This window comes from Halichondria panicea, chromosome 1 (genome assembly GCF_963675165.1).
Source record: "Halichondria panicea chromosome 1, odHalPani1.1, whole genome shotgun sequence".
NCBI classification, from domain to species: Eukaryota; Metazoa; Porifera; class Demospongiae; order Suberitida; family Halichondriidae; genus Halichondria; species Halichondria panicea.
Window position 1 is genome coordinate 10074620 of NC_087377.1, and position 23412 is coordinate 10098031.

The window sequence follows — 23412 nt, forward strand, 5'->3', positions numbered from 1 at the left end:
AAAAAATAATGATATAACTTCATTCAACATTTTTTGGAGGATGTAACATTTAGGTGTTGAGTAGATTGTAGTGAGGAGGTGTATCCATAACACAACATAAAGAACTTAGTTGTCCCTGCAATGCACTGCCCACGTACAATAATATCTCAATCGGAGGGAATGACATAATATTTTAAATAGCACTTTTTTGCAGACATAATTTTGCCCCTGCAACTGGCTAAGTATTGCCAGATGGCCTCAAGGTGTGCACTAATGATTAGATCAGTGACAATGAAAACCACAGGGTTGCACAACAACATGTGTAAAGGCAAGCCAAGGCATGCACACTAAGCAACTTCTATAAAAGGTAACTGTTAATTGCCTAACTTCAACACATTTTGATAGGAGCAGCGATTATTAATTTTTGTAAACAAACCTGTTAATATACTGTACCAGGAGTGCACTACTGACTGTACGCATACACTAGCATGCAACAGTTGTATAACCCATGTACGCTACATTGATTGTACAAGCTGATTACATGGTAAGGATTATTGTGACTCACTGTAAGTGGTTATGGAGACAGTCCGAGTGACCTCCCCTCGGTTGAGGTCCCTGAAGCCCGTGCACTGACATTCGAGAATGTTCGAAGAGGTCTCTCCCAATCTCGTGTTCCTACTCTCGGCGGTAATTATTAGTCGCGTCGTATTAGTGGAGAGAATCTCGATAAATATTCCAGTGTTAGCGAAATCTAGGACTATGGAGTCAGTAGGGTTGATGAGCTGGAAGGAGTTGATAATCCACGCTGGCTGGTTGCCGGGGGTAACGGAGCAGTCGTACGATATGTTCTCTGAAAACGTGACGGGTTTTGTGAAGTTGGTCTGTGGTGATACCACAGCATTGATGGATTCTGCCCCTAGATATAGAACGACAAGTACATAATAATAACAACAAATTAACCCAATATTAAATCTTTAAGCTTTGATGTGCATGCAAGCCATGGTTAAGGTTGGGTGCAATTCCCAATCATGCTATTAAATGGACCTTGTCACAACTAGTTACAGTACTAAAAGGCTATAGCTACATACAATTACAATCTTGTTTCAAACTTCCCAGCCACTAGCACTGTACTGTAGATCTATTCATATCATCTAGTTGACACTCACTTGCAATTCCTGCATGTAGAGCCAGGAGGGAAAGTATCAATAGAGCCAGATGATACTTCATTGTACATACAGTGGAGCGTAAGATACAGTCGGTCGATCAGGTCTGGTTCAGCATGGTCGATCGTGTTTCTCTCAGCATGCAATAAAAGTGCTCAGTAAGCACATACATATTAAAGGTCGTGACACAATCTTGCAAACTTTGGGGCGTACCTCAATCGGCGTGGATTCGAGGCTAACCTCAAGCTAGATGAAACCACAAATTTTGCATAAAATTGCTCATTATAAGATCTCTGAGTACATCTATTGCTCTCAGTGAAAGATGTTGCTTTTAAATGCTATTATGATTTTGCTACTTTCTGGACATTATTTTACTCAAGGTCTGTATTATTAGCTAGGCTACAGATCTTCTATCTGTACCAATTACATGTATAAATGCTATTGTCAATCTGATGTTTATACTGCAGATGACACCAACATTACTCCTAACTATTGCTCAAGAATGGGGTTCACACTTTGGAGCAATTTGACACTAACTTGTAGTCGAAATTGCAGCCCACAAGCAGAAAGCGATCTTGATATATGGCATTTTCAACCAGGAGAAAATCTGCTCCTGATTCAACTAAATCTACATAATTGCAGCTTTAATTACAGCATAATTAGTGACAACCAGCTGATAATAAACGATTTTGAAGACGATGCTGGAGTAACTTTAAGTTTAAGCAACAACAACACTGAAGATTCGTGTAATGCAGGTGAAGTGATTGAGATTCACTCACCATAGAGAATGCAAGGAGAAGTATTGATGGGCTTGTGGTTACTTGTGGAGCTAATATAACTGAGAATGATGAAACCACTTACTGGAGGACTTCAAACTCAACCGTGTTATATCTAAGTAAGACAAAGCCTATTTTACAATCCAATTACTATGAAATATTTCTTTGCATGCAGAGAGTCAAATTACGACATACGCAACCTCTAAAATAACAGTGTTTCCTGGTAGCAGTACCACAATCAGCTGTACCCGTCAACACTTTCCTGATAGAGAGGTCTATAATCGATGGAGACTTCAACGACCAAGTAAAGATTATGTCGACCTCATTGAACGTAGTGGTCAAGCAGACCAATTTTTTGAGGACACTGGCGTAACGTTGGAATTGAATACAAGTTCCAACACATGTAAGTATGATGAGTTTGTGAACTACACTCTTACTATTGGAAACATTAACCAAAACGTTGATGGAATGTTGATAAAATGTGGAGTTAGAACAATTAGCGGAACTGCCAACCATGATGAATGGTATGCTGACCACTCAGTGGAACTAGTTTTACGTGAGTTAATAATTATAAAATCACTGTATGCACGTGCATCAAAACACAGAGGCACCACTTTCAACAAATATGCCGCACAATTTGAGACGAGTGTTGCTAAATATTTCATTCTGTATGTAGATAACACAACTGAGCTTGAAGCTACCATAGTAGACACAATGGCACAGCTGGAGGAGTGTAACGTTGAGAACGTTGCCATTAGAGGTATATTTATATGCACTCACAATTTTATCAACACTTATATCTGATAGCAGCGGTAATTTAGATATTATGCACCCCCATGCATGTATATATATAGAGAACATAACTGAGCTTCAAGAGAAGTGCAAAAACGAACAAGATACCTTTAAAGGTACACTCTATACATGTAGTACATTACGCATAAAAACTGTTTACCCTCTCTCCCCATGATAACAACACTAGTAGCCACATCGAAAAAGCTGGAGGATTGCAAAAATGAAAAAGGTGCCATTATAGAGATACACTATAGAGCAATTTTACCAGCACTTTTGCTGTCATCGTCATTTATATTATTATATACGCATAATTATATAAACTCTCCCCCCTTCAGATAACACAACTAAGCTTGTAAATGCCACCACGGCACAGCTGGATAAGTGCAGCGCTGAAAAGGGCATCATTGGAGGTACACTCGGAGCAATTTTACTAGCACTTTTTGCTGCCGTCATCGTAGTTTTAATAATTATAATTTTATATCAACAACAAAGAATTAATAGAGTACATTCACAACAACAACAAATTGAATGTGTTATCATACCTAATTAACAGTATATAGCAACTGGAAATCATAACCCCTAAAATTGTTTCTTTCTGTCACTATAATTAATAATAAGAATCTCAATATAAATATTATGTTAGTCTATTCTTCGACTATATTAATTCACTATAAAATTATGGTTAATGAGTTAGAAGGTATTGACGATCCATATATGCAGCTGATCGCCAGGAAGGACTGAGCAGTAACTGCATGTTGTCAGCACTCCTGGTGTTGTATATAATTGTGATATAATCATCCTATAATTATGTTCTAAAACGTGACGGGTATAAATATACTGTGAAGCTTGTCTGGGGTGATACTATATATACGCAAGGATGGATAATATAATTATAGACTACACAGATCCCTAAAAATGTACCAACTTCTGCATGCAGCCCTTGACAGTAAATTACATAATTATAGAACAACAGGAGTGCATGAATATTCATACTCCTGATAACAATAATCATGACCATGCATTTGTCACTGATGACGTTTTGAGGGAGTGGCTCAGCTCAGAAGCCAGCAAAGAGACACATAAGCGCTGAGTTTTGTTTGAAGCATTTTGTGTAGCTAAAACACAGCAGCAAGATATAATAATTATCATAGACCCTGGATTTGACAGATGCAAGCAATGAAACCATTCGGTATCACAACTTCAAAAATTGTTGTTGTTATTTTGATACTTGCTATCAAGAATTCAGGTATTCTATGTGTGTCAGTTTTTCTACCATAATTACATGTACTATATATATATCAGGCTTAATAAAATATACATATAGAGTCAGACTATAATAAGACTATATATAAAAATTATATTAACTATATAACTATATCTATAAATTTATAGTTGCAGTAATTTCTTCGCAAAAATTTATTCCTACTGCTGATGATGATGCAAGATTTAAAAAAATTGTATCCTTGGGTGACAGTGTAGAGATTAAATGTTATCGCATTTATGGTTTGAGAGTAAACTCAACAATACTGATGGTACACGATCGGTGGCACTTACGATCAGCCAATGGCACGGACACTTTTATTAACCAAGGTGATCCCACATTTTCTGTGCCATTTGAGGAGAAGTACGATGTAACTCTAACATTTAATCGAAGTGACTACCAAGATGGTTGCAGTGGAACGTTCATTGAATACTCTCTCAGAATAAGCAACATCAATGACAAGGTTCACGGACTAGAAGTTAGATGCGGAGCACGATTGATTAGTGACTCTCTAGAGGACAGGTGGGAGGCCTCTCATGTGACGGAGGTTCTTATCGGTAAGTATAAAGATGCATGCATGTAATCATGCATGCAGATGGAATGAAAGCACCGAAGGTGCTGATGCCTCGGTGGAGATGCCAAAGCTACATAACATAAAGCTACTATAATAGCTTAATTTTATACACATGCATGATGAACATTTTTTAATTTGCTTGCTGCGTGCAAACTCAAAGAGTGGGTAATGATCGACCATGATTGTTGTTAAAAACGATCGATGCCAAAGTTCAAGTCTAAAATTATGGCTGCCATCAGCAGAGCCTTGCAGCTAGCTCTCTTCTCACTCTTTCAGCTACCAATAGCTAGCGTTCTAGTGCAGAGCTAACTACTAAGTAGAGTAGCAACACTCAGTAAACAAGTTTGGCTACATGCTCTTCTTCCGAAAAGGCTGCAATGGCATTCCAAGTAAGCAAAACTAGGCATAACTCGAGAACGAAGCATCATTTTGCAAATTCAAGAAAACATGACTATGAAGTCTATAGAAACTCTTACTTGCACTTTATTGATCCTTGAGCAACTGTAGCAGTCTACACACACACACACAACACACAAACACAACCGTATACCTCGCTTGCGTACGCATGCACAGAGGCATAATATTTATATAGTGGATGATGTATGCATGCATGGATTGGTCAGTAAAGTTTCGAGAGGAAGTTAATTAATTTGATTATGCAGATAACATGACTGATGTCAGTATACTGAATAAAACATTGTCAAGCATATCAGAGCAGCTGGATGTGTGTGTACATCAAAACTCTGTTGATGAAAGTATAATCCTTAAAATTCTTATTTCAGTCATTGTTATTCTTATTGCAGTCATTGTTATCCTCATTTTTTCTATTATCGTTATATGTAATGTACCCACATAACTGAGTGAATTTTTTAAGCACTGTAATAATTATTTAAAGCACTATAACAAAGTAGAATTTAATTAAAGCTTCGTTGTCAAGTAAAAGCGAGCAAAAGCTAAGAAGCTTGAGCCTCTAGATGTACACGCGGCTTAATTTGACGTGAGGCTGTATACTAGTGTATAGACTACACTAAACCCCGAATTAACGCCGAGGGTTTGCACTTCAGTGCTCTATAGTATAATTATAGTACTACTTCAGGTCTGCATGAATAATGAAATGTTGGTACTCTGAGTCATCATTAATTTTGGAATTAACACAACAATAGTTATACGAATTCAACGAACTAGAATCATGTCACTCACTGATGTATATATAACAACTCTGTTACTAGTATAGAAACAGATCTTAGAAACTCTATACACAGCTTGGCAACTTTAGGAGAATTATGTTAGCTTTGTAAACACAAAGTGATCCTAAATCATAGCGGCTAGCTTTTTCACTTGAAAATCCCTCAGAAAATTGTTGAGCCAGATCAATTGAAGTGGTCTCATGTTCCACTTTGTACTTGATGCCTAGTTTCTCCAGTGTAGCTGTTACTGTCTCCGCTGTGTACAGCTCGTATGTACGTTGGTGCGAGTAAAATCTTGTAATCAGCTCGTAAAGCGACTGTCGACTGGAGCTAATAATAACCAGCTCCCCTGTGCCAGGCTTCATGCAGTAGCTGCGTGGCACCTGTGAGCATTGGATCAAGTACTGAGGCATGGTAGGTACAGTTGGCCATTAGAATAAAATCGAAAGGTTGCAGGCCATCATTTGTAAGTTTTTCGTAGTTCTAGGTTTCCTAGTTCTGACGCTTCCTCAGTAACCTCGCATGCTTGCTCGTCAGCAGTGATACTATACTTGTTAGGAGGGCCTTCGACAAGTTCTGAAGTATGACTGAATCCAGGGAAGCATCTTCACAACCAATGTTACAAATTTGATACTCAGTCTCTTCTTACCCTTGTTTTTGAGCAAGCCCCTTCATTTTTTCAATGAAAGGTAGGCATTCCTTGATCCGACTTTCTCACTTTCTTCATGAATATCCTCCAACGAACCCTCGCTGATAGCTTCGAGCAGATCGTCACTATAAAGTATAGTTTAGAATACGTCCTTAGTAGAGGGGCTGTGTCTTCTTTACTAGCTGACGGGTCATGACTGTTAATCGTGAATGTATCGATTTGTGTGATTTTTAGACCTCGTATTTCTTCCAGAAGCTGTTTTTTTGTCGACTTTTAGCTTCAAAAAGAGCCTTTCTGGAACCTTAGCTGAATGGCACTTCTAGAGACCTGTATAAAGATTTAGCACAATAAAAACTGTCTGCACTACATTATGGTAAAGTATCATCAAACCAATACCTGAAAATTGAATTAAATTGGCAAAGTGTCATCGTATTTATAAGCATAAATAGGTAACAAACCGTTCTTCCTGACAGTAGAGGCTGCTAGCTGTCTGAACCAGGGGACCCTTCCGTTAAGCTTCGTTTGACTGCTGGTCTTCGAGGTCACTAAGGGAACTAAGGGAACGTAGTTGGACGGGTGCGGAGGGCCACCAGCAGTAGCGTCAGCAGGAGGTGTGGTGGGGGTTGAGTGGATGTGGGAGGACTACTACTGAGGTCACGCTCAGCACTGACTGATGGGGAGATGGTAGGTATCTGTGAGTACAGAGACAATGACTGTGATGATTATAGCTTAGTATACTTATTTATGCAATGATCGAGTCGATCTGTGGAATAGTATGACGCCATGAAAAGACCGCTATCCGTTTACAGTATCTACGAGTACACAATTAATTTATTTGTAAAGTATTAATGCAGTAATTTAAAAGTGCACACACAAAATGATTATTATAATTATACCTTCACCGTTTTGTTTGTGAGATCCATCGTGTTGATATCCACTGTGCATGTGTACGTGATGCCGTCAGTCTCAGCCGTAAGACTTAACTTGCCTTTCTGTATGGAGGAGCATGCAGTTCATAAGAAGTACTGAAACAATGTACATGACACGTATACATAATAACGTAAGCATCACATGATACACACAAACTCCAAAATGTAGACACTCTTGAGACCCTCTTATGGAAAGATAATTATGTTTCTATAATAATTATGCATTCCAGTGTATTGCTAACAACAGGTGTCAGGGGGAACACTGTCATGCACCTTTAATTTGAACTTAAACTCCTGTTAAGTTTTGCAACATTAATCATATACTCACCAGTTATTCTGTGCTTTTGCGATGCATCTTACAATAAATCAGCAAAATCACTGTTACCAACACAGCAGCAACTACAGTAGTAAAATGACCACAATAGGGATCACTATAGCAACCATATTGGTCCGAGTTGTCATCACAACAGTATCTATAGGGTGAAAATACAGAGTGTGTTTAAGTGCACGCAAGGGCTGAGGAGTGGTCAGTACGTACAATGACCTGATTCGATCATAACATAATTATACACAATGGTTTTTGCCTATTGCATACATAATCCAACATACATGACTTGTGTGTATAATTAACTCTGTTATAGTAAGTGTCTGTTATAGTAAGTGTCTGTGACAAGCAGGTCTAAAGAATACCCGGTTCAACACAATCATCTACACAACAATCCATTTAAACACACAACTCCTAGCTAAAAGATATGATTTCGGAGAGGATATTTATAAATCAATAGTTAATGTTCCAGTGGATGTGTTGTACACTCCCTACACTGTGTACACAGCCTCATGCAGACCATCAACAACAAGACACTATATACTTAGGTGCTAGCGGTCATTAATGTATTGCTGGACTTCACCTACTAACACAGTGAAGAGGGATACTTACTTCTAAGAGGTTGTTTTATTTACTTCTGAAAGGTTGTTTTACATTGTTGAAATTCTCTTGTGACAACACAAAAGGTGATTGAGTAAGCACGGGATAGTTATTACCAACCACAAAGATCGAGGGTCGAAGACTAGAACATAATTATTTTACTACAGCAATGAATCACTCACCTACAAGTACAGGTATTTCACAACCAGTAGCCATGGTGAAGTTGGTCATACCCACAATCTTCGTGACCTAGCTATCCTGAAGCTGCCCACAGAGTCACTGTTCTCGATATCAAACACGCTGATGCCCATCGTATCTGTATGCAGAACGTTGAGAGTTACATTGTGACACTGTGATTCCGCCTCCTTCTCCTCGCATCACAAAGAATTCTTGTTGACCAGTCTTATTCGTGTTCGGTGAGAATCGGAACAGGCATCCCAGAGACTGAGTGACGTCGGCGAGTCTGCAACTGAGCTGGATGTACGTCTGGTGAAAGATGACCTCAGCCAATTGGACATCCGTGGTTTCTATGGTTATGAAAGAGATAAAATGTGGTTTTTCATAGTCATTGTAATCTTTCATTGTGGTGGTTACCAAAAAGGTCACCTCTTTATATGTCAATATGAATTTGACAACAAGCACTTTTTGGGTGGTCTTTCAATAACCAACTACCAGAGGAGGTACGACACACACGGTCACATGACCAGCCAAACAGATTATGAATCTCATTAACTTGTGCATGAATATCATTCAAGACTGTGTACTTTGACAGTGGATTTGGTTTGAAGTGTATCTTTCAAGAAATACACTTGACGCCGGTTTCTAAGATCAGGCTGGTTGATTGTTAGGCTTATACTGATGTGAAATAGCTTTTCAACCAGTTTCAACCACCACTTAGATTTTGAGATATTATTGTTTTTAGTGTAATTCTGTTTTAGAGTATTTAATAAGTATTCTGTGCCTGCATTCAGGATAGGATCACTACCAACATCTGAGCCTTGGTTCTAACAACAAATCTAATCTCTACTCTAGCTACTAGCCAGAAACAAATTCACCGAGTTTTATGCTCTAAACTTGTCTCTTTATGGCGCTTACTTGACACCAGCTAAATGTTGTCATTGGAATGCATTTTTTAACGACTTCTGTGTTTTTCTTGCCTTCAATCAAGAAATAGCAGCCACGTGAGCTTAACCGATCGAGTGTCGTACCTCCTCTGACCGACTACTTAAAAATATTCAATTAGCCTACTTCTATTGACATTGCACATTTTATAGCCAAGTGTTTTTGCAGCTTTATTCTACGGTAGCCCAGAAAGTACCCGAGAGTTGACCTTCGCTAGTGGACAGTACGCACGATTAACCTTCGCTAGTAGAGAGTTCACCTTCGCTAGTGGGCTAGACTCCCTGGGCTACAGCATTAATCGACCATAAGGTAAGTTTTCTCAATCTGTATAATACCCATGACGAGCCAATGACCTGTGACAATGCACACTCACACTATACCTGACATACCCCCCACATGACACATGCACTCACACAATACCTGACATACCCCCCACATGAGTGGTGGTCTCCCTAGTAAAGTTGTTAGGTGTTTACAGTACCCAACCCACAACAATTGACGTTGCTGAGAATATGAATACTGTATATTATTATGAATAGATAGATTGGAATGCTGAACCGGGGGAAATGACCTGGGACTATTATACTTGCATGGTGAATAGTCTTAGCACCTCTTAGATCGAGCTCCACACCGTATGACTATACAATTCTTGTACGCTCTTGTAACTCTGGTTACGATGGGCTGCTCTTGATACATATTACACTGTCAGTGGTTATCAGTAACTCTTTTAAGTCAAAAAGTAACGTTTGTATACATAGTTCATTAATAATGTGTATACCGTACCCTCGCGAAAATAAGCCCATCTTGAATAAACGCCCATCCCCTCTTTTGCTTTGAAGTTTTTACACAGGGTATTTTCACTCGATTATAAGCCCACCCAGAATAAGAAGTTGAGCATGCGCAGTAGCTGAATGCCACATGTTCACTATTAATTTTAGTGAAGAAAGGAAGTTTTAGGTAGTAGCTAGTAAGACTATACTCCTTGCTGGACCAAGATCAGACATTATACTGTATGGATCTGTTTGCCCCTGATATACAGGGAACAAGTAGTCCTATATGCTGAGAAAGGAAAACGCAAAGTCCAAGAAAGTTATCACACAGGCTAATTTTGCAGGTTACCTTGCCTTGGTTTTCTGAAACAAAGTACCTGATAGCTGCTCTGTAGGAGTATGACCTACCATCCTTCGAGAAGTTTCTGCTACATCTAACATCAACAAGCAACGAATAGAGTCAGAGTCCACTTTTTCATGTTCATTCTCTTGTCATGCTTTAATCATACTCATGCATTAGTTTATAACATTGTTGTTGTCAATAAAATGTTCATACTATGTGTTAAAATGAAAATACATAAAGAATTGGCATAGCAAAGTGTAAACCTCGATTTGAGGCCGCGGGTGGGCGTATATTCGAATGAAAATTCGCCGTTCGCGATTAAACGCCCAGTTCCCTAATAAGCCTAGACTTCTTGCAGAAAAGGGTGGGCGTATTTTCGCGAGGGTACATTATTAATGCATGAACATAATTATTCAGAAGTACAAGCACAGTGAAATCTGTCTACAGTGTTCAGCCCATGAAAGCAGTTCACCCTATAACATGAAACCAGAAGTTATCTATTTGGCACGTACGGTTTACACCTGTGTTAGTTTAATAGTAGGCCAACTCTCTTTACTACAACACAATTAATGCATGGTCAGTCACTCACGAAATCTCTGACTTCTGGAGACTCTCTGAGACACCTCGCTCCTGACAGCCACGGATATTAAGAAGAACTTGTTATGGAGCAGAGGAGTGATGCTAGAGTTGAGGGTGACATTGATCAGAGTCAGGGGTGCCACATCGGAGGCCGAGACGATCAGTCTTGGGTGGCCGTTCACATTGATAGTGTAGTCTAACACGGGGAAGTTCATGCTGCACGAGTTCACCGTCTGTGTGTGTGTGTGTGTGTGGGTGGGTGGGTAAGGGGGCGTACATGTATGTATAATCTAGTGTAATTACAAGCTCCAAACGGACACACACGTATAAAATCTAATGTTATGTCTAAGCAATCAGAGCACTAATTACCAGCACTTAACAAGGAAAAGTGCTGGAAATGACTTAACGAGGTGACAACTAGCAAAGCATTGCATACCCCATGTACCAGTACAAAATAGTGACTTCCATGTACAAAGGTGTAATATATAGCATTAGGGCAACTATAGGATAAAAAAGGCTAGATCCCAAGCAAACAATTAATTTTGTGTACACAAACAACACATTGCCATACTTCTTATCACCTGCTTCCGGTTTAAGATCATTATTATTATTTTACTATTTTGAGCCCAGTAGCGTACCCGGAATTGCATTGTGAACGAAGTCGATTCCTAGATTCAGAAACATGAGACGGAGGGTGGCATCAATGTCTGGTGTGTTAGCAGCTGCAGAGAGAGAGAGAGAGAGAGAGAGAGAGAGAGAGAGAGAGAGAGAGAGAGAGAGAGAGAGAGAGAGAGAGAGAGAGAGAGAGAGAGAGAGAGAGAGAGAGAGAGAGAGAGAGAGAGAGAGAGAGAGAGAGAGAGAGAGAGAGAGAGAGAGAGAGAGAGAGAGAGAGAGAGAGAGAGAGAGAGAGAGAGAGAGAGAGAGAGAGAGAGAGAGAGAGAGAGAGAGAGAGAGAGAGAGAGAGAGAGAGAGAGAGAGAGAGAGAGAGAGAGAGAGAGAGAGAGAGAGAGAGAGTTACTAGATAAATGAAAGAAACCTCAAATGAAGGAAGTTATATACTTAAAGGTCACGACTTGAAACACATAGATTTCAAGAGGTTGCCTAGGTACTTACATATACGCAATATTCCCACACACACCCTCTTTTTACATAATGGTGCACGTTGTTTCTCGGTAAACAAGTGTGCATGTTTGTTCAACCAGCGTTATTTCAAGTACAACAATTGCAGTATGGCTATAATTATAAGCCTACTAATCAAGCAAGCACGTTTATATGGATAGCCTCTAACAGAAGAGCTAGTGCCACACATACCAAAGTTTACACCGAATTTTTCGATCTCTTGACACAAACAGCTATAGGGAGGTGTTTGGCTAGTTGATCTCATAATGTATGTGACTCCCCTAGGAATTGAACTGACTATACTGGCACACCACATTGGGCATATGGAATGAAAACAACAATTCAATGTAAGAACAAGAAAACCTGTCTACAGTGCACAGCAGTCACTATTTTGGCTGACCATCAATAAAAGAGGTGGCAGGTTGAAACACGGTGCTATGGACAGTTTGAGAATCTGGCTGCATGTAGTCAGACTGAGAGCTAGGGTGACCTCTTTACAGGGACCATGGTTATAGAGACAGTTGTCCCAACAACACAACAACAGCATGCAGGCACCAACCACCAACCCCAACCCTAACCCAACTGACTACTCTAACACTGACCCTGCATGGACCCCACCAAAATGTCCCTGTCTTGAATTAGCTATTGTGTGAGAGCACATCCAACGACACAGCTACTGCACAAAAATAGCCATGCATGTATGTATGGTATTAGCAACTTACAGACAGGCACTGTTTCATTGTAGATGGCGGGACTCCCCACACCAGCATCATTATCAGCTGTCACCAAGAATTGGAAACGCTGACAAGGCATTCCAAGCAGGGACTCCTCGAGAAAGTGAATAGAGAAGCTGGTTGTTGTCATGGCGCTATCTAGATACATCACGTTGCCACTGTCAGTTACGTTGAATATAGAGAGAGTGTAGTTGGTGCTGACCAGTGGGGGGGGGGCGTTGCTGGGTCGATCCCATACTAGCGTCAGGCCCATTGCCGTGGAGACTAGGTTAAGATTTCCAGGGGGGTCTGGGCGATCTGAAGAGGGTAGAAAAAATAATGATGTAACTTATTCAACATTTTTTGGAGGATGTAACATTTAGGTGTTGAGTAGATTGCAGTGAGGAGGTGTATCCATAATACAACATAAAGAACTTAGTTGTCCCTGCAATGCACTGCATGCCCACGTACAATAATATCTCAATCGGAGGGAATGACATAACATTTTAATTTTGCCCCTGCAATGTGCACTGCCACTGGCTAAGTATTGCCAGATGGCCTCAAGGTGTGCACTAGTGATTAGATCATTGACAATGAAAACCACAGGGTTGCACAACAACATGTGTAAAGGCAAGCCAAGGCTAGCCTCGATCCCAGGCCTTACTTTTTCTTGCTGTTGTCACTGTTCATCCATAAAAGACATAGTGCTAGTGAGGCAACAAAGAAAGAAATGGGCGTACAGTTAAGAAAAAGTAAGGCCTGGTTTGGGAAATCGCGTGATCCACAAGGATTTTTATGAACGTGGGCGATATGTAGCCCACAATCGTGACGTAAGGTATTCTCCCACGCATTCAGAGTTAATAAGACTGTACTGAGACAACCACCAAGCTGTGCTGCAAGTCAGATCAGAGAACCAGCGTGGCCAGCTCTGGTGGCAGTAGCTACCTGCTATATATGATAATGATGACTAACTTAAGCTATTCTTGATCTATACTAGCATGTAGAAAGACACAAGAAAAGGTAATAGTCTGATAGAATCTGAACACACAATCTAGACTAGTAGATCATCTAGCTAAGCCTAAGGTATAGCTAGCTATAGTGCTTGCAAACTTCCAGTTCCAAGTCCATGTCCAGCTTGCTGCAGGTAAAGTTTTATTAGTCATAGATATCTGCGTGGGCAGTCCAACATCTCTAGCTCAGCATGCCCACGCTCATTTTCACCCTTCTACCACCCTTCTACCCTCACGCGACTTCCCGATACAGGCTCTCCTTTTTCCTAACTCTACGTCTATTTCTTTCTTTATTCCTCCAATTAATACCGTATTTTATCTCATTGAACGATTAAGACAGTATTTTATCTTATTGAACGATTGTGATAAAGAACAGAAAAAGGAGAGCCTGTGTAGAGGCTAAGCCAAGGCATGCACAGTGGATTGCAGTGCACTTGCAACAGAGATTTGCCAAACAGCAAAACCACAATCAGATAAATTATTATGAATATCATTATCAGTTTTCTGGAGTTTACTTGAACTTTTCCAAGAGTACTGTACTACTTTATTACAGGTAGAAAGCATAGAGCCAACTGAAGTAACCAATTTTCAGCAGACACTCATTGAACCTCTCTAGGCATGCCCCCTCCCCCCCAAAGAACGTAATTTACATGCATGACATTTGTACACTGTATAGTCAGTCAAGCATTCTTGAAATGTATTTCATGCATTTCTAGTCTACTTAAGCTTTTCAAGAGTGCTATCATAAAGTATCCATTCTGTAGGTATCTATGAGTGAGACTAATAGGAGTGCCCTGAGAATATCTATATAATCGCATGGAGGTGTATGACTGAGCACCTTTTTAGGATTTACTCCCCTGGGCCCAGCTTGTAGATTCAATTTGCTCATACCTGTATATGTTTAGGAATAAGCAGATGTTCAATGAGATTCTGCTAATTGTAATAAAAATGCAAGCTGAGCTTAGAATTACTATTGGTAATGAAATTCATATCTGGTGGTTTTGCTGTTTGGCAATTTTCTGTTGCAAGTGCACAGCAATCCACTGTACGCATACACTAGCATGCAACAGTTGTATAACCCATGTACGCTACATTGATTGTACAAGCTAATAACAAGGTAAGGATTATTGTGACTCACTGTAAGTGGTTATGGAGACAGTTCGAGTGACCTCCCCTCGGTTGAGATCCCTGAAGCCCGTGCACTGACATTTGAGAATGTTCGAAGAGGCCTCTCCCAATCTCGTGTTCCTACTCTCGGCGGTGATTATCAGTCGCGTCGTATTAGTGGAGAGAATCTCGATAAATATTCCAGTGTCGGTGAAATCTAGGAATATGGAGTCAGTAGGGTTGATGAGTTGATGAGCTGGAAGGAGTTGATAATCCATGCTGGTTGGTTGCCGGGGGTAACGGAACAGTCGTACGATATGTTATCTGAAAACGTGACGGGTTTTGTGAAGTTAGTCTGTGGTGATACCACCGCATTGATGGATTCTGCCCCTAGATAGAACGACAAGTATAATAAAATATTCACAAATTTAAGCTTTGATGTATACGCAACCATGGTTAAGGTTGGGTGCAATCCCAATCATGCTATTAAATGGACCTTGTCACAACTTAACTAGTTACTCTACTAAAAGGCTATAGCTAGCTACATGCAATTACAATACTGTTTCAAACTTCCCAGCCACTGTAGATCTATTCATATCATCTCAAGCAGTTGACACTCACTTGCAATTCCTGCATGTAGAATCAGGAGGGAAAGTATCAGATGATACTTCATTGTACTTACAGAGGAGCGTAAGATCTAGATACAGTCGGTCACGTCTGGTTCAGCGCAGCATGACCGATCAGTACAGTGGTGCATGCTGCTGTCTCTCAGCAATAAAAGTGCTCAATAAGCATATAAAAAATCTTGCAGACTTTTGGGGGCGTACCTTGATTTGCAGCAATCTTTACAAGAAACCACAAGTTTGCATACAATTGCTCATTATAATCTTAGTAGATCTACCTCACACAGTGAAAGATGTTGCTTTTAAGTGCTATTATGATTTTGCTACTTTCTGGACATTATTTTGCTCAAGGTATGTATTAAGCTTATAGATCTAGCTAGGCTAAAGATCTTCACTACATGCATTGTATACTGTATAATTTTATAGAGATAATAAATATGTAATGCTATTGTCTCTTGTTGAATATATAAACTATACTGCAGATGAAACCAACATCACTCACAATTATTGTTCAAGAATGGGGTTCACACTTTGGAGCAGTTTGACACTAACTTGTAGTCGAATTTGCAGCCAACAAGCAGAAAGCGATCGCGATCTAGATTTATGGTATATTCTACCAGGAGAAAATTTGCTCCGTCAACTAGATCTCCATAATAACTTTAGTTACATTATTGGTGGGAACCCGCAGAAAATAAACGAATTTGAGAACGATGCTGGAGTAATTTTAAGTTTAACCAATAACATTAACAACATCGAGGATGTGTGTAATGCAGGTGAAGTAATTGAGTATTCACTCACCATAGAGAACACAGGGAGAAGTATTGATGGGCTTACGGTTACTTGTGGATCTAGAAAAATTGAGAATGATAACACCACTGACCAGATGGCTTCAAACTCAACCGTGTTATACCTAAGTAAGACAAAGTCTACTTTTTATATAATCCAATTATTATGAATTGTTCTTTGCATGCACGCAGAAAGTCAAATTACAACATCCACAATCTCTAAAATAACGGTGTCTCCTGGTAGCAGTACCACAATCAACTGTACCCGTCAACGCTTTCCTGATAGAGAGGTCTCTATACGTAATCGATGGAGACTTCAACGAGGTGAAGACATAATCATCATTGAAGAAGAAGCAGTCAATCCGAAAGTAAATGGATTTCTTAATGAAACTGGCATAACTTTGGAATTGACGAATTCTGACATATGTACATATAATGGATTTGTGAACTACACTCTTACTATTGGAAACATTAACCGAAAAGTTGCCGGGATGTTAATAACATGTGGAGCTATAGACAAAATAACCAAAATAAATAGTTCAACCAACATCGATGATGTATGGTATGCTGACCACTCAATGGAACTAGTTTTACGTGAGTTAATGCTTAATAATTATCACTGTACAATAAATCATTACAATTTAAAAACATAGAGAATCCAGTTTCAACAACTTCACAATTTGAGACGAGTGTTGCTAATGGTGGCAACTTCACCTTTAATTGCACTCGTTCATGTGGTCTACACATTGTCGATATGTGGAGTCTCGAACTTCAAGACAGGGAACCCTTTCTTATCAGGGGCAAAGATCAGCAAGAAATATTTGAAAATGAAACTGGTGTGACATTGAAATTGACGAATACAGATTGCGACGATGATGTTGTTGAGTATTCCTTAAGCATTTGGAAAATTACAAGAAACATGGAAGGTCTCATAGTTAGGTGTGGAACTTTCTACAATGACTCACGAGACGTGTGGTATGCTCCACATTTTATAAGACTGAAAATAGGTATGTTTCTTCAAAGAATTCAGCAAAAATATAACAAAATGATTTACCCATAGATAACACGACTGAGTTTGAAGCTGCCATATTAGCCACAATGGCACAGCTGGAGAATTTCAAAACGACCATTGGAGGTACACTCGGAACAATTTTGCCAGCACTTTTAGCTGCTATCGTTGTAACTTTACTGATCATCATCAGATACCAATATAAACTTATTAAGGATCTAGGAAAAGTTTCTGCAGCTTCTGTCGTATCTAACCGTAGTAGTACTGATCCAGATTAATGTTTACATGCACACAAACTCATATAAAGTGGCTATAATTTATCGTTTTAAACCCACACGTTCTCTCTCAATCTGTCATGGAAACATCATCATGTTTGATTTAATTACAAGCATAATTAATGTCAGATAACTATCATGTCACTCACTGATGTAACAACTGTTTTTGCTCTGTTTGTAATAGAAATAGATCTCAGAAACTCCACACACAACTTGGCAACTTCAGGAGCATAATCCTGTAGCCTTGTGAACACAAGGTGATCCAAAATCAGAGCAGCTTCTTCACTCAAAAATCCCTCGGCAAACTGTTGAGTCAGATCAATTGTAGTGGTCTCATGTTCCACTTTGTACTTGATGCCTAGTTTCTTCAGTGCAGCCGTTACTGTCTCCGCTGTGTACAGCTCGTATGTGCGTTGGTGTGAATAAAATCTTGTAATGAGATCGTAAAGCGACTGTCGACTGGAGCTAATAATGACCAGCTCCCCTGTGCCAGGCTTCAGTAGCTGCGTGGCACCTGTGAGCATTGGATCAAGTGCTGAGGCATGGTAGGTACAGTTGGCCATTAGAATAAAATCGAAAGGTTGCAGGCCATCATTTGTAAGTTCTTCGTAGTTCTAGGTTTCCTAGTTCTGACGCTTCCTCAGTAACCTCGCATGCTTGCTCGTCAGCAGTGATACTATACTTGTTAGGAGGGCCTTCGACAATTTCTGAAGTATGACTGAATCCAGGGAGGCATCTTCACAACCATTGTTAACAAATTTGATACTCAGTCTCTTCTTACCCTTGTTTTTGAGCAAGCCCCTTCATTTTTTCAATGAAAGGTAGGTGTTCCTTGATCCGACTTTCTCACTTTCCTCATGAATATCCTCCAACGAACCCTCGCTGAGGGCTTTGAGCAAATCGTCACTATAAAGTGTAGTTTAGAATACGTCTTTAGTAGAGGGGCTGTGTCTTCTTTACTAGCTGACGGGTCGTGGTTGTTAATCGTGAATGTATCGATTTGTGTGATTTTTAGACCTCGTATTTCTTCCAGAAGCTGTTTTTTGTCGACTTTTAGCTTCAAAAAGAGCCTTTCTGGAACCTTAGCTGAATGGCACTTCTAGAGACCTGTATAAAGAATTAGCACAATAAAAACTGTCTGCACTACATTATGGTAAAGTATCATCAAACTAATACCTGAAAATTGAATTAAACTGGCAAAGTGTCATCGTATTTATAAGCATAAATAGGTAACAAACCGTTCTTCCTGACAGTAGAGGCTGCTAGCTGTCTGAACCAGGGGACCCTTCTGTTAAGCTTCGTTTGACCGCTGGTCTTCGAGGTCACTAAGGGAACGTAGTTGGACGGGTGCGGAGGGCCACCAGCAGTAGCGTCAGCAGGAGGTGTGAAGTGGGTGTGGGAGGACTACTACTAAGGTCACGCTCAGCACTGACTTGATGGGGAGATGGTAGGTATCTGTGAGTACAGAGACAATGACTGTGATGATTATAGCTTAGTATACTTATTTATGCAATTATCGAGTCGATCTGTGGAATAGTATGATGCCATTATAGCTGGAAAAGACCGCTATCCGTTTACAGTATCTACGAGTACATAATTAATTTATTTGTAAAGTATTAATGCAGTAATTTAAAAGTGTACACACAAAATAATTATTATATACCTTCACCGTTTTGTTAGTGAGATCCATCGTGTTGATATCCACTGTGTACGTGATACCGGGAGTCTCAGCCGTAAGACTTAACTTGCCTTTCTGTATGGAGGAGCATGCAGTTCATAAGAAGTACTGAAACAATGTACATGACACGTATACATAATAACGTAAGCCTTGAGACCTCCTATGGAAATTAAAATTAATTCAGGATATTATGTTTCTATAATAATTATGCATTGCTAACAACAGGTGTCAGGGAGAACACTCTCATGCACCTTTAATTTGAACTGTTAAGTTTTGCAACATTAATCATATACTCACCAGGCTTTTGCGATGCATCTTACAATAAATCAGCAAAATCACTGTTACCAACACAGCAGCAACTACAGTAGTAAAATGACCACAATAGGGATCACTATAGCAACCATATTGGTCCGAGTTGTCATCACAACAGTATCTATAGGGTGAAAATACAGAGTGTGTTTAAGTGCACGCAAGGGCTGAGGAGTGGTCAGTACGTACAATGACCTGATTCATAACATAATTATACACCGCAATGGTTTTTGCCTATTGCGTACATAATCCAACAATCATGACTTGTGTATAAAGATTTGTATAATTAACTCTGTTACAGTAGTGTCTGTGACAAGAAGGTCTAAGGAATACCGGGTTCAACACAATTATCTACACAACAATCCATTTAACCACACAACTCCTAGCTAAAAGGGATGATTCCCGGAGAGGATATTTATAAATCAAATAGTTAATGTTCCAGTGGATGTGTTTGTACACTCCCCACACTGTGTACACAGCCGCATGCAGACCATCAACAACAAGACACTATATACTTATGTGCTAGCAGTTATTAATGTATTGCTGGACTTCACCTATACTAACACAGTGAAGAGGGATACTTACTTCTAAGAGGTTGTTTTATTTACTTCTGAGAGGTTGTTTTACATTGTTGAAATTCTCTTTGTGACAACACAAAAGGTGATTGAGTAAGCACGGGATAGTTGTTACCAACCACAAAGATCGAGGGTCGAAGACTAGACCATAATTATTTTACTACAGCAATGAATCACTCACCTAAAAGTACAGGTATTTCACAACTAGTAGCCATGGTGAAGTTGGTCATACCCACAATCTTCGTGACCTAGCTATCCTGAAGCTGCCCACAGAGCCACTGTTTTCGATATCAAACACGCTGATGCCCATCGTATCTGTACGCAGAACGTTGAGAGTTACATTGTGACACTGTGATTCCGCCTCCTTCTCCTCGCATCACAAAGAATTCTTGTTGACCAGTCTCATTCGTGTTCGGTGAGAATCGGAACAGGCATCCCAGAGACTGAGTGACGTCGGCGAGTCTGCAACTGAGCTGGACGTACGTCTGGTGAAAGATGACCTCAGCTAATTGGACATCCGTGGTTTCTATGGTTATGAAAGAGATAAAATGTGGTTTTTCATAGTCACTGTAATCTTTCATTGTGGTGGTTACCAAAAAGGTCACCTCTTTATTTGTCAATATGAATTTGACAACAAGCACTTTTTGGGCGGTCTTTCAATAACCAACTACCAGAGGAGGTACGACACGGTCACATGACCAGCCAAACAGATTATGAATCTCATTAACTTGTGCATGAATATCATTCAAGACTGTGTACTTTGACAGTGGATTTGGTGTGAAGTGTATCTTTCAAGAAATACACTTGACGTTTCTAAGATCAGGCTGGTTGATTGTTGGGCTTATGCTGATATGAAAAAGTTTTTCAACCAATTTCAACCACCACTTAGAATCACTGCCAACATCTGAGCCTTGGTAACAACAAATCTAATCTCTACTCTAGCTACTAGCCAGCAACAAATTCACCGAGTTTTATGCTCTAAACTTGTCTCTTTATGGCGCTTACTTGACACCAGCTAAATGTTGTCATTGGAATGCATTTTTAACGACTTCATTGTCTTTCTTGCCTTCAATCAAGAAATAGCAGCCACGTGAGCTTGACCGAGTGTCGTACCTCCTCTGACCGACTACTTAATTGTAGTAAAAATATTCAATTAGCCTACTTCTATTGATATTGTACATTTTATAGCCAAGTGTTTTTGCAGCTTTATTCTACGGTAGCCCAGAAAGTTCCCGAGAGTTGACCTTTGCTAGTGGACAGTACGTACGATTAACCTTCGCTAGTAGAGAGTTCACCTTCGCTAGTCAGTGGTTATCAGTAACTCTTTAAGTCAAAAAGTAACGTTTGTATAGCATACATTATTAATGAACATAATTATTCAGAAGTACATGCACAGTGAAATCTGTCTACAGTGTTCAGCCCATGAAAGCAGTTCACCCTATAACATGAAACCAGAAGTTATCTATTTGGCACGTACGGTTTACACCTGTGTTAGTTTAATAGTAGGCCAACTCTCTTTACTACAACACAATTAATGGTCGGTCACTCACGAATTCTCTGACTCGTGGAGACTCTCTGAGATACCTTGCTCACGGATATTAAGTAGAGCTTGTTGTTGGGCAGAGGAGTGATGCTGGAGTTGACAGTGACATTGATCAGAGTCAGGAGCACGACATTGGAGGCCAAGACAACCAGTCTTGGTTGGCTGTTCACATTGATAGTGTAGCCTAACACGGGGAAGTTAATACTGCACGAGTTCACCGTCTGTGTGTGTGTGTGTGTGTGTGTATGTATGAGAGGTGATGTGTGGGTGGGTAGAGTTTATAATACGAGCTCCAAACGGACACACACATAATTATAATTATGCACACCATTAAATCATGCTGTCTATAAGCAATCAAACAAGCTAGTAATGACTTAACGAGGTGACAACTACGATATTAAGGCCATATCCCAAACGAACAATTAAGTGTGTGTACACAAACAACACTCAATAAAGGACACCTCTGTTATAATGGCCATACTTAATTCCATCAACCTTTTTTTCTGCTTCCACTTAAGCTGACTACATTTCTCTAGTTTAGTAAGTAAACGTACCCGGAATTGTATTGTGAACAAAGTTTCATTCCCGATTCCCAGATTTAGAAACACAAGACGGAGGGTGGCATCAATGTCTGACGTGTTAGCAGCTGCAGAGAGAGAGGGGGGAGGGGGGAGATTAGACAAAACAAGGAAGTTATAATACTTAAAGGTGACGACACAAAACAGAGAATTCAAGAGGTTACCTAGGTACGTACATATAGGTAATATTCCAACACAATGTTGTTTCTCGGATCAACAAGTGTGTTTGTTCAACCAGCGTTATTTCAAGTACAACACATTGTTGCAGTATGGCTAAGCCTACTAATCAAGCAAGCACTTTCATAAACAATATAGCCTAGCTCTAACAGAATAATTAATAACTGGGAAGAGTGCCACACATAATTCTTTATCAACCAAAGATAAACCTTATTATTTGCACCGACTTGCTAGTTGATCTTACCATAGATAGAAGAGAAAGGCAACGAAAGCAGTGCACGTGATGATTTTACATTGAACCTTCAATAAAACCTCGAAAAATATCCGCGTTACGCCCTATAAACGAGGCTATTTTGCCGGGTAACTTGCTTAAAATAAGAAAGTTGTGTTTCCTCGAGACATTATCTCTTTCAGCAATTTATAACATGCCTAGTCTGTGAGCCACGTGTAGTACTTGCTAATGACTGACCACACCCAGTAAAAAGGGACATTCTAGTAAAGTTATAAGCGTACAGCTGCTATTTATAGTCCTGTATTGCTAAAACGTGCAAGCGTGCTGGTTATAACTGCTAAAATAGGTATAAACCTTTAGTGAGTTGCACAGACTGAGCATATATGCTTGTTGTTTAATTTATTATGCACTGTGTGTAGAAATAGGCCATCAGCTTGGCTAGCCGGACCACACCCATTACACTCGATTAAACCGCGGGTAAAGCGGATGATACTCGAGGGTACCCGTTTCCAATCCCTCTTCCTCTTCTATCTATGATCTCACAATGTCCAGAGACTCCTCTAGGAATTAGACTGAGTATGCTGGTCAGAATTGAGACACAGATTGGGCATGGCAAATGAGAATAAGGAA

General features: G+C 39.8%; 2 protein-coding genes and 3 long non-coding RNA genes across 10 annotated transcripts in view; 3 read left to right on the forward strand and 2 right to left on the reverse strand.

The window, feature by feature from the left end:
* The window catches only part of LOC135344964 (uncharacterized), a 22891-nt gene extending 7128 nt beyond the window's left edge, over positions 1-15763 (reverse strand). Inside the window, exons 1-3 of one of the 4 annotated variants that reach the window (XM_064542275.1) lie at positions 15620-15763; positions 15030-15388; positions 12891-13199 (exon numbers count right to left, since the gene is read on the reverse strand). In XM_064542275.1, coding sequence (XP_064398345.1) covers positions 12891-13199; positions 15030-15276 — 556 coding nt within the window. In that variant the 5' untranslated portion in view covers positions 15277-15388; positions 15620-15763. Of the gene's footprint in view, positions 1-544; positions 896-1145; positions 1307-12890; positions 13200-14729; positions 14783-15029; positions 15389-15619 lie in introns of those variants that run through there. The other 3 variants (XM_064542290.1, XM_064542283.1, XM_064542266.1) reach the window with 3 other exon arrangements.
* On the forward strand, positions 1410-3365 carry LOC135345043 (uncharacterized). 2 transcript variants are annotated; one of them, XR_010397616.1, is made up of 7 exons: positions 1410-1522; positions 1610-2037; positions 2094-2474; positions 2595-2678; positions 2773-2826; positions 2898-2939; positions 3046-3365. It is a non-coding gene; the product is annotated as an uncharacterized LOC135345043 (long non-coding RNA). The 2 variants fall into 2 exon arrangements; XR_010397619.1 differs by having other exon boundaries at positions 2901-2939.
* LOC135345041 (uncharacterized) lies at positions 3760-5422 on the forward strand. The gene is made up of 3 exons (XR_010397615.1): positions 3760-3956; positions 4103-4528; positions 5208-5422. It is a non-coding gene; the product is annotated as an uncharacterized LOC135345041 (long non-coding RNA).
* Positions 5656-10843, reverse strand: LOC135345031 (uncharacterized). Of its 2 annotated transcripts, none has more exons than XR_010397613.1 (6): positions 9968-10843; positions 8418-8762; positions 7639-7783; positions 7278-7373; positions 6840-7073; positions 5656-6708 (listed from the first exon to the last, which is right to left on the reverse strand). It is a non-coding gene; the product is annotated as an uncharacterized LOC135345031 (long non-coding RNA). The 2 variants fall into 2 exon arrangements; XR_010397614.1 differs by lacking the exon at positions 9968-10843 and adding an exon at positions 9566-9939.
* A 6-nt stretch (positions 15764-15769) lies between the features above and the next one.
* On the forward strand, positions 15770-17809 carry LOC135345012 (uncharacterized). The gene is made up of 5 exons (XM_064542332.1): positions 15770-15972; positions 16104-16535; positions 16599-17000; positions 17060-17413; positions 17467-17809. The coding sequence occupies exons 1-5, from the start codon at positions 15915-15917 to the stop codon at positions 17691-17693; spliced, it is 1473 nt and encodes a 490-aa protein (XP_064398402.1). The 5' UTR covers positions 15770-15914; the 3' UTR covers positions 17694-17809.
* The last annotated feature ends 5603 nt before the right edge of the window (positions 17810-23412 follow it).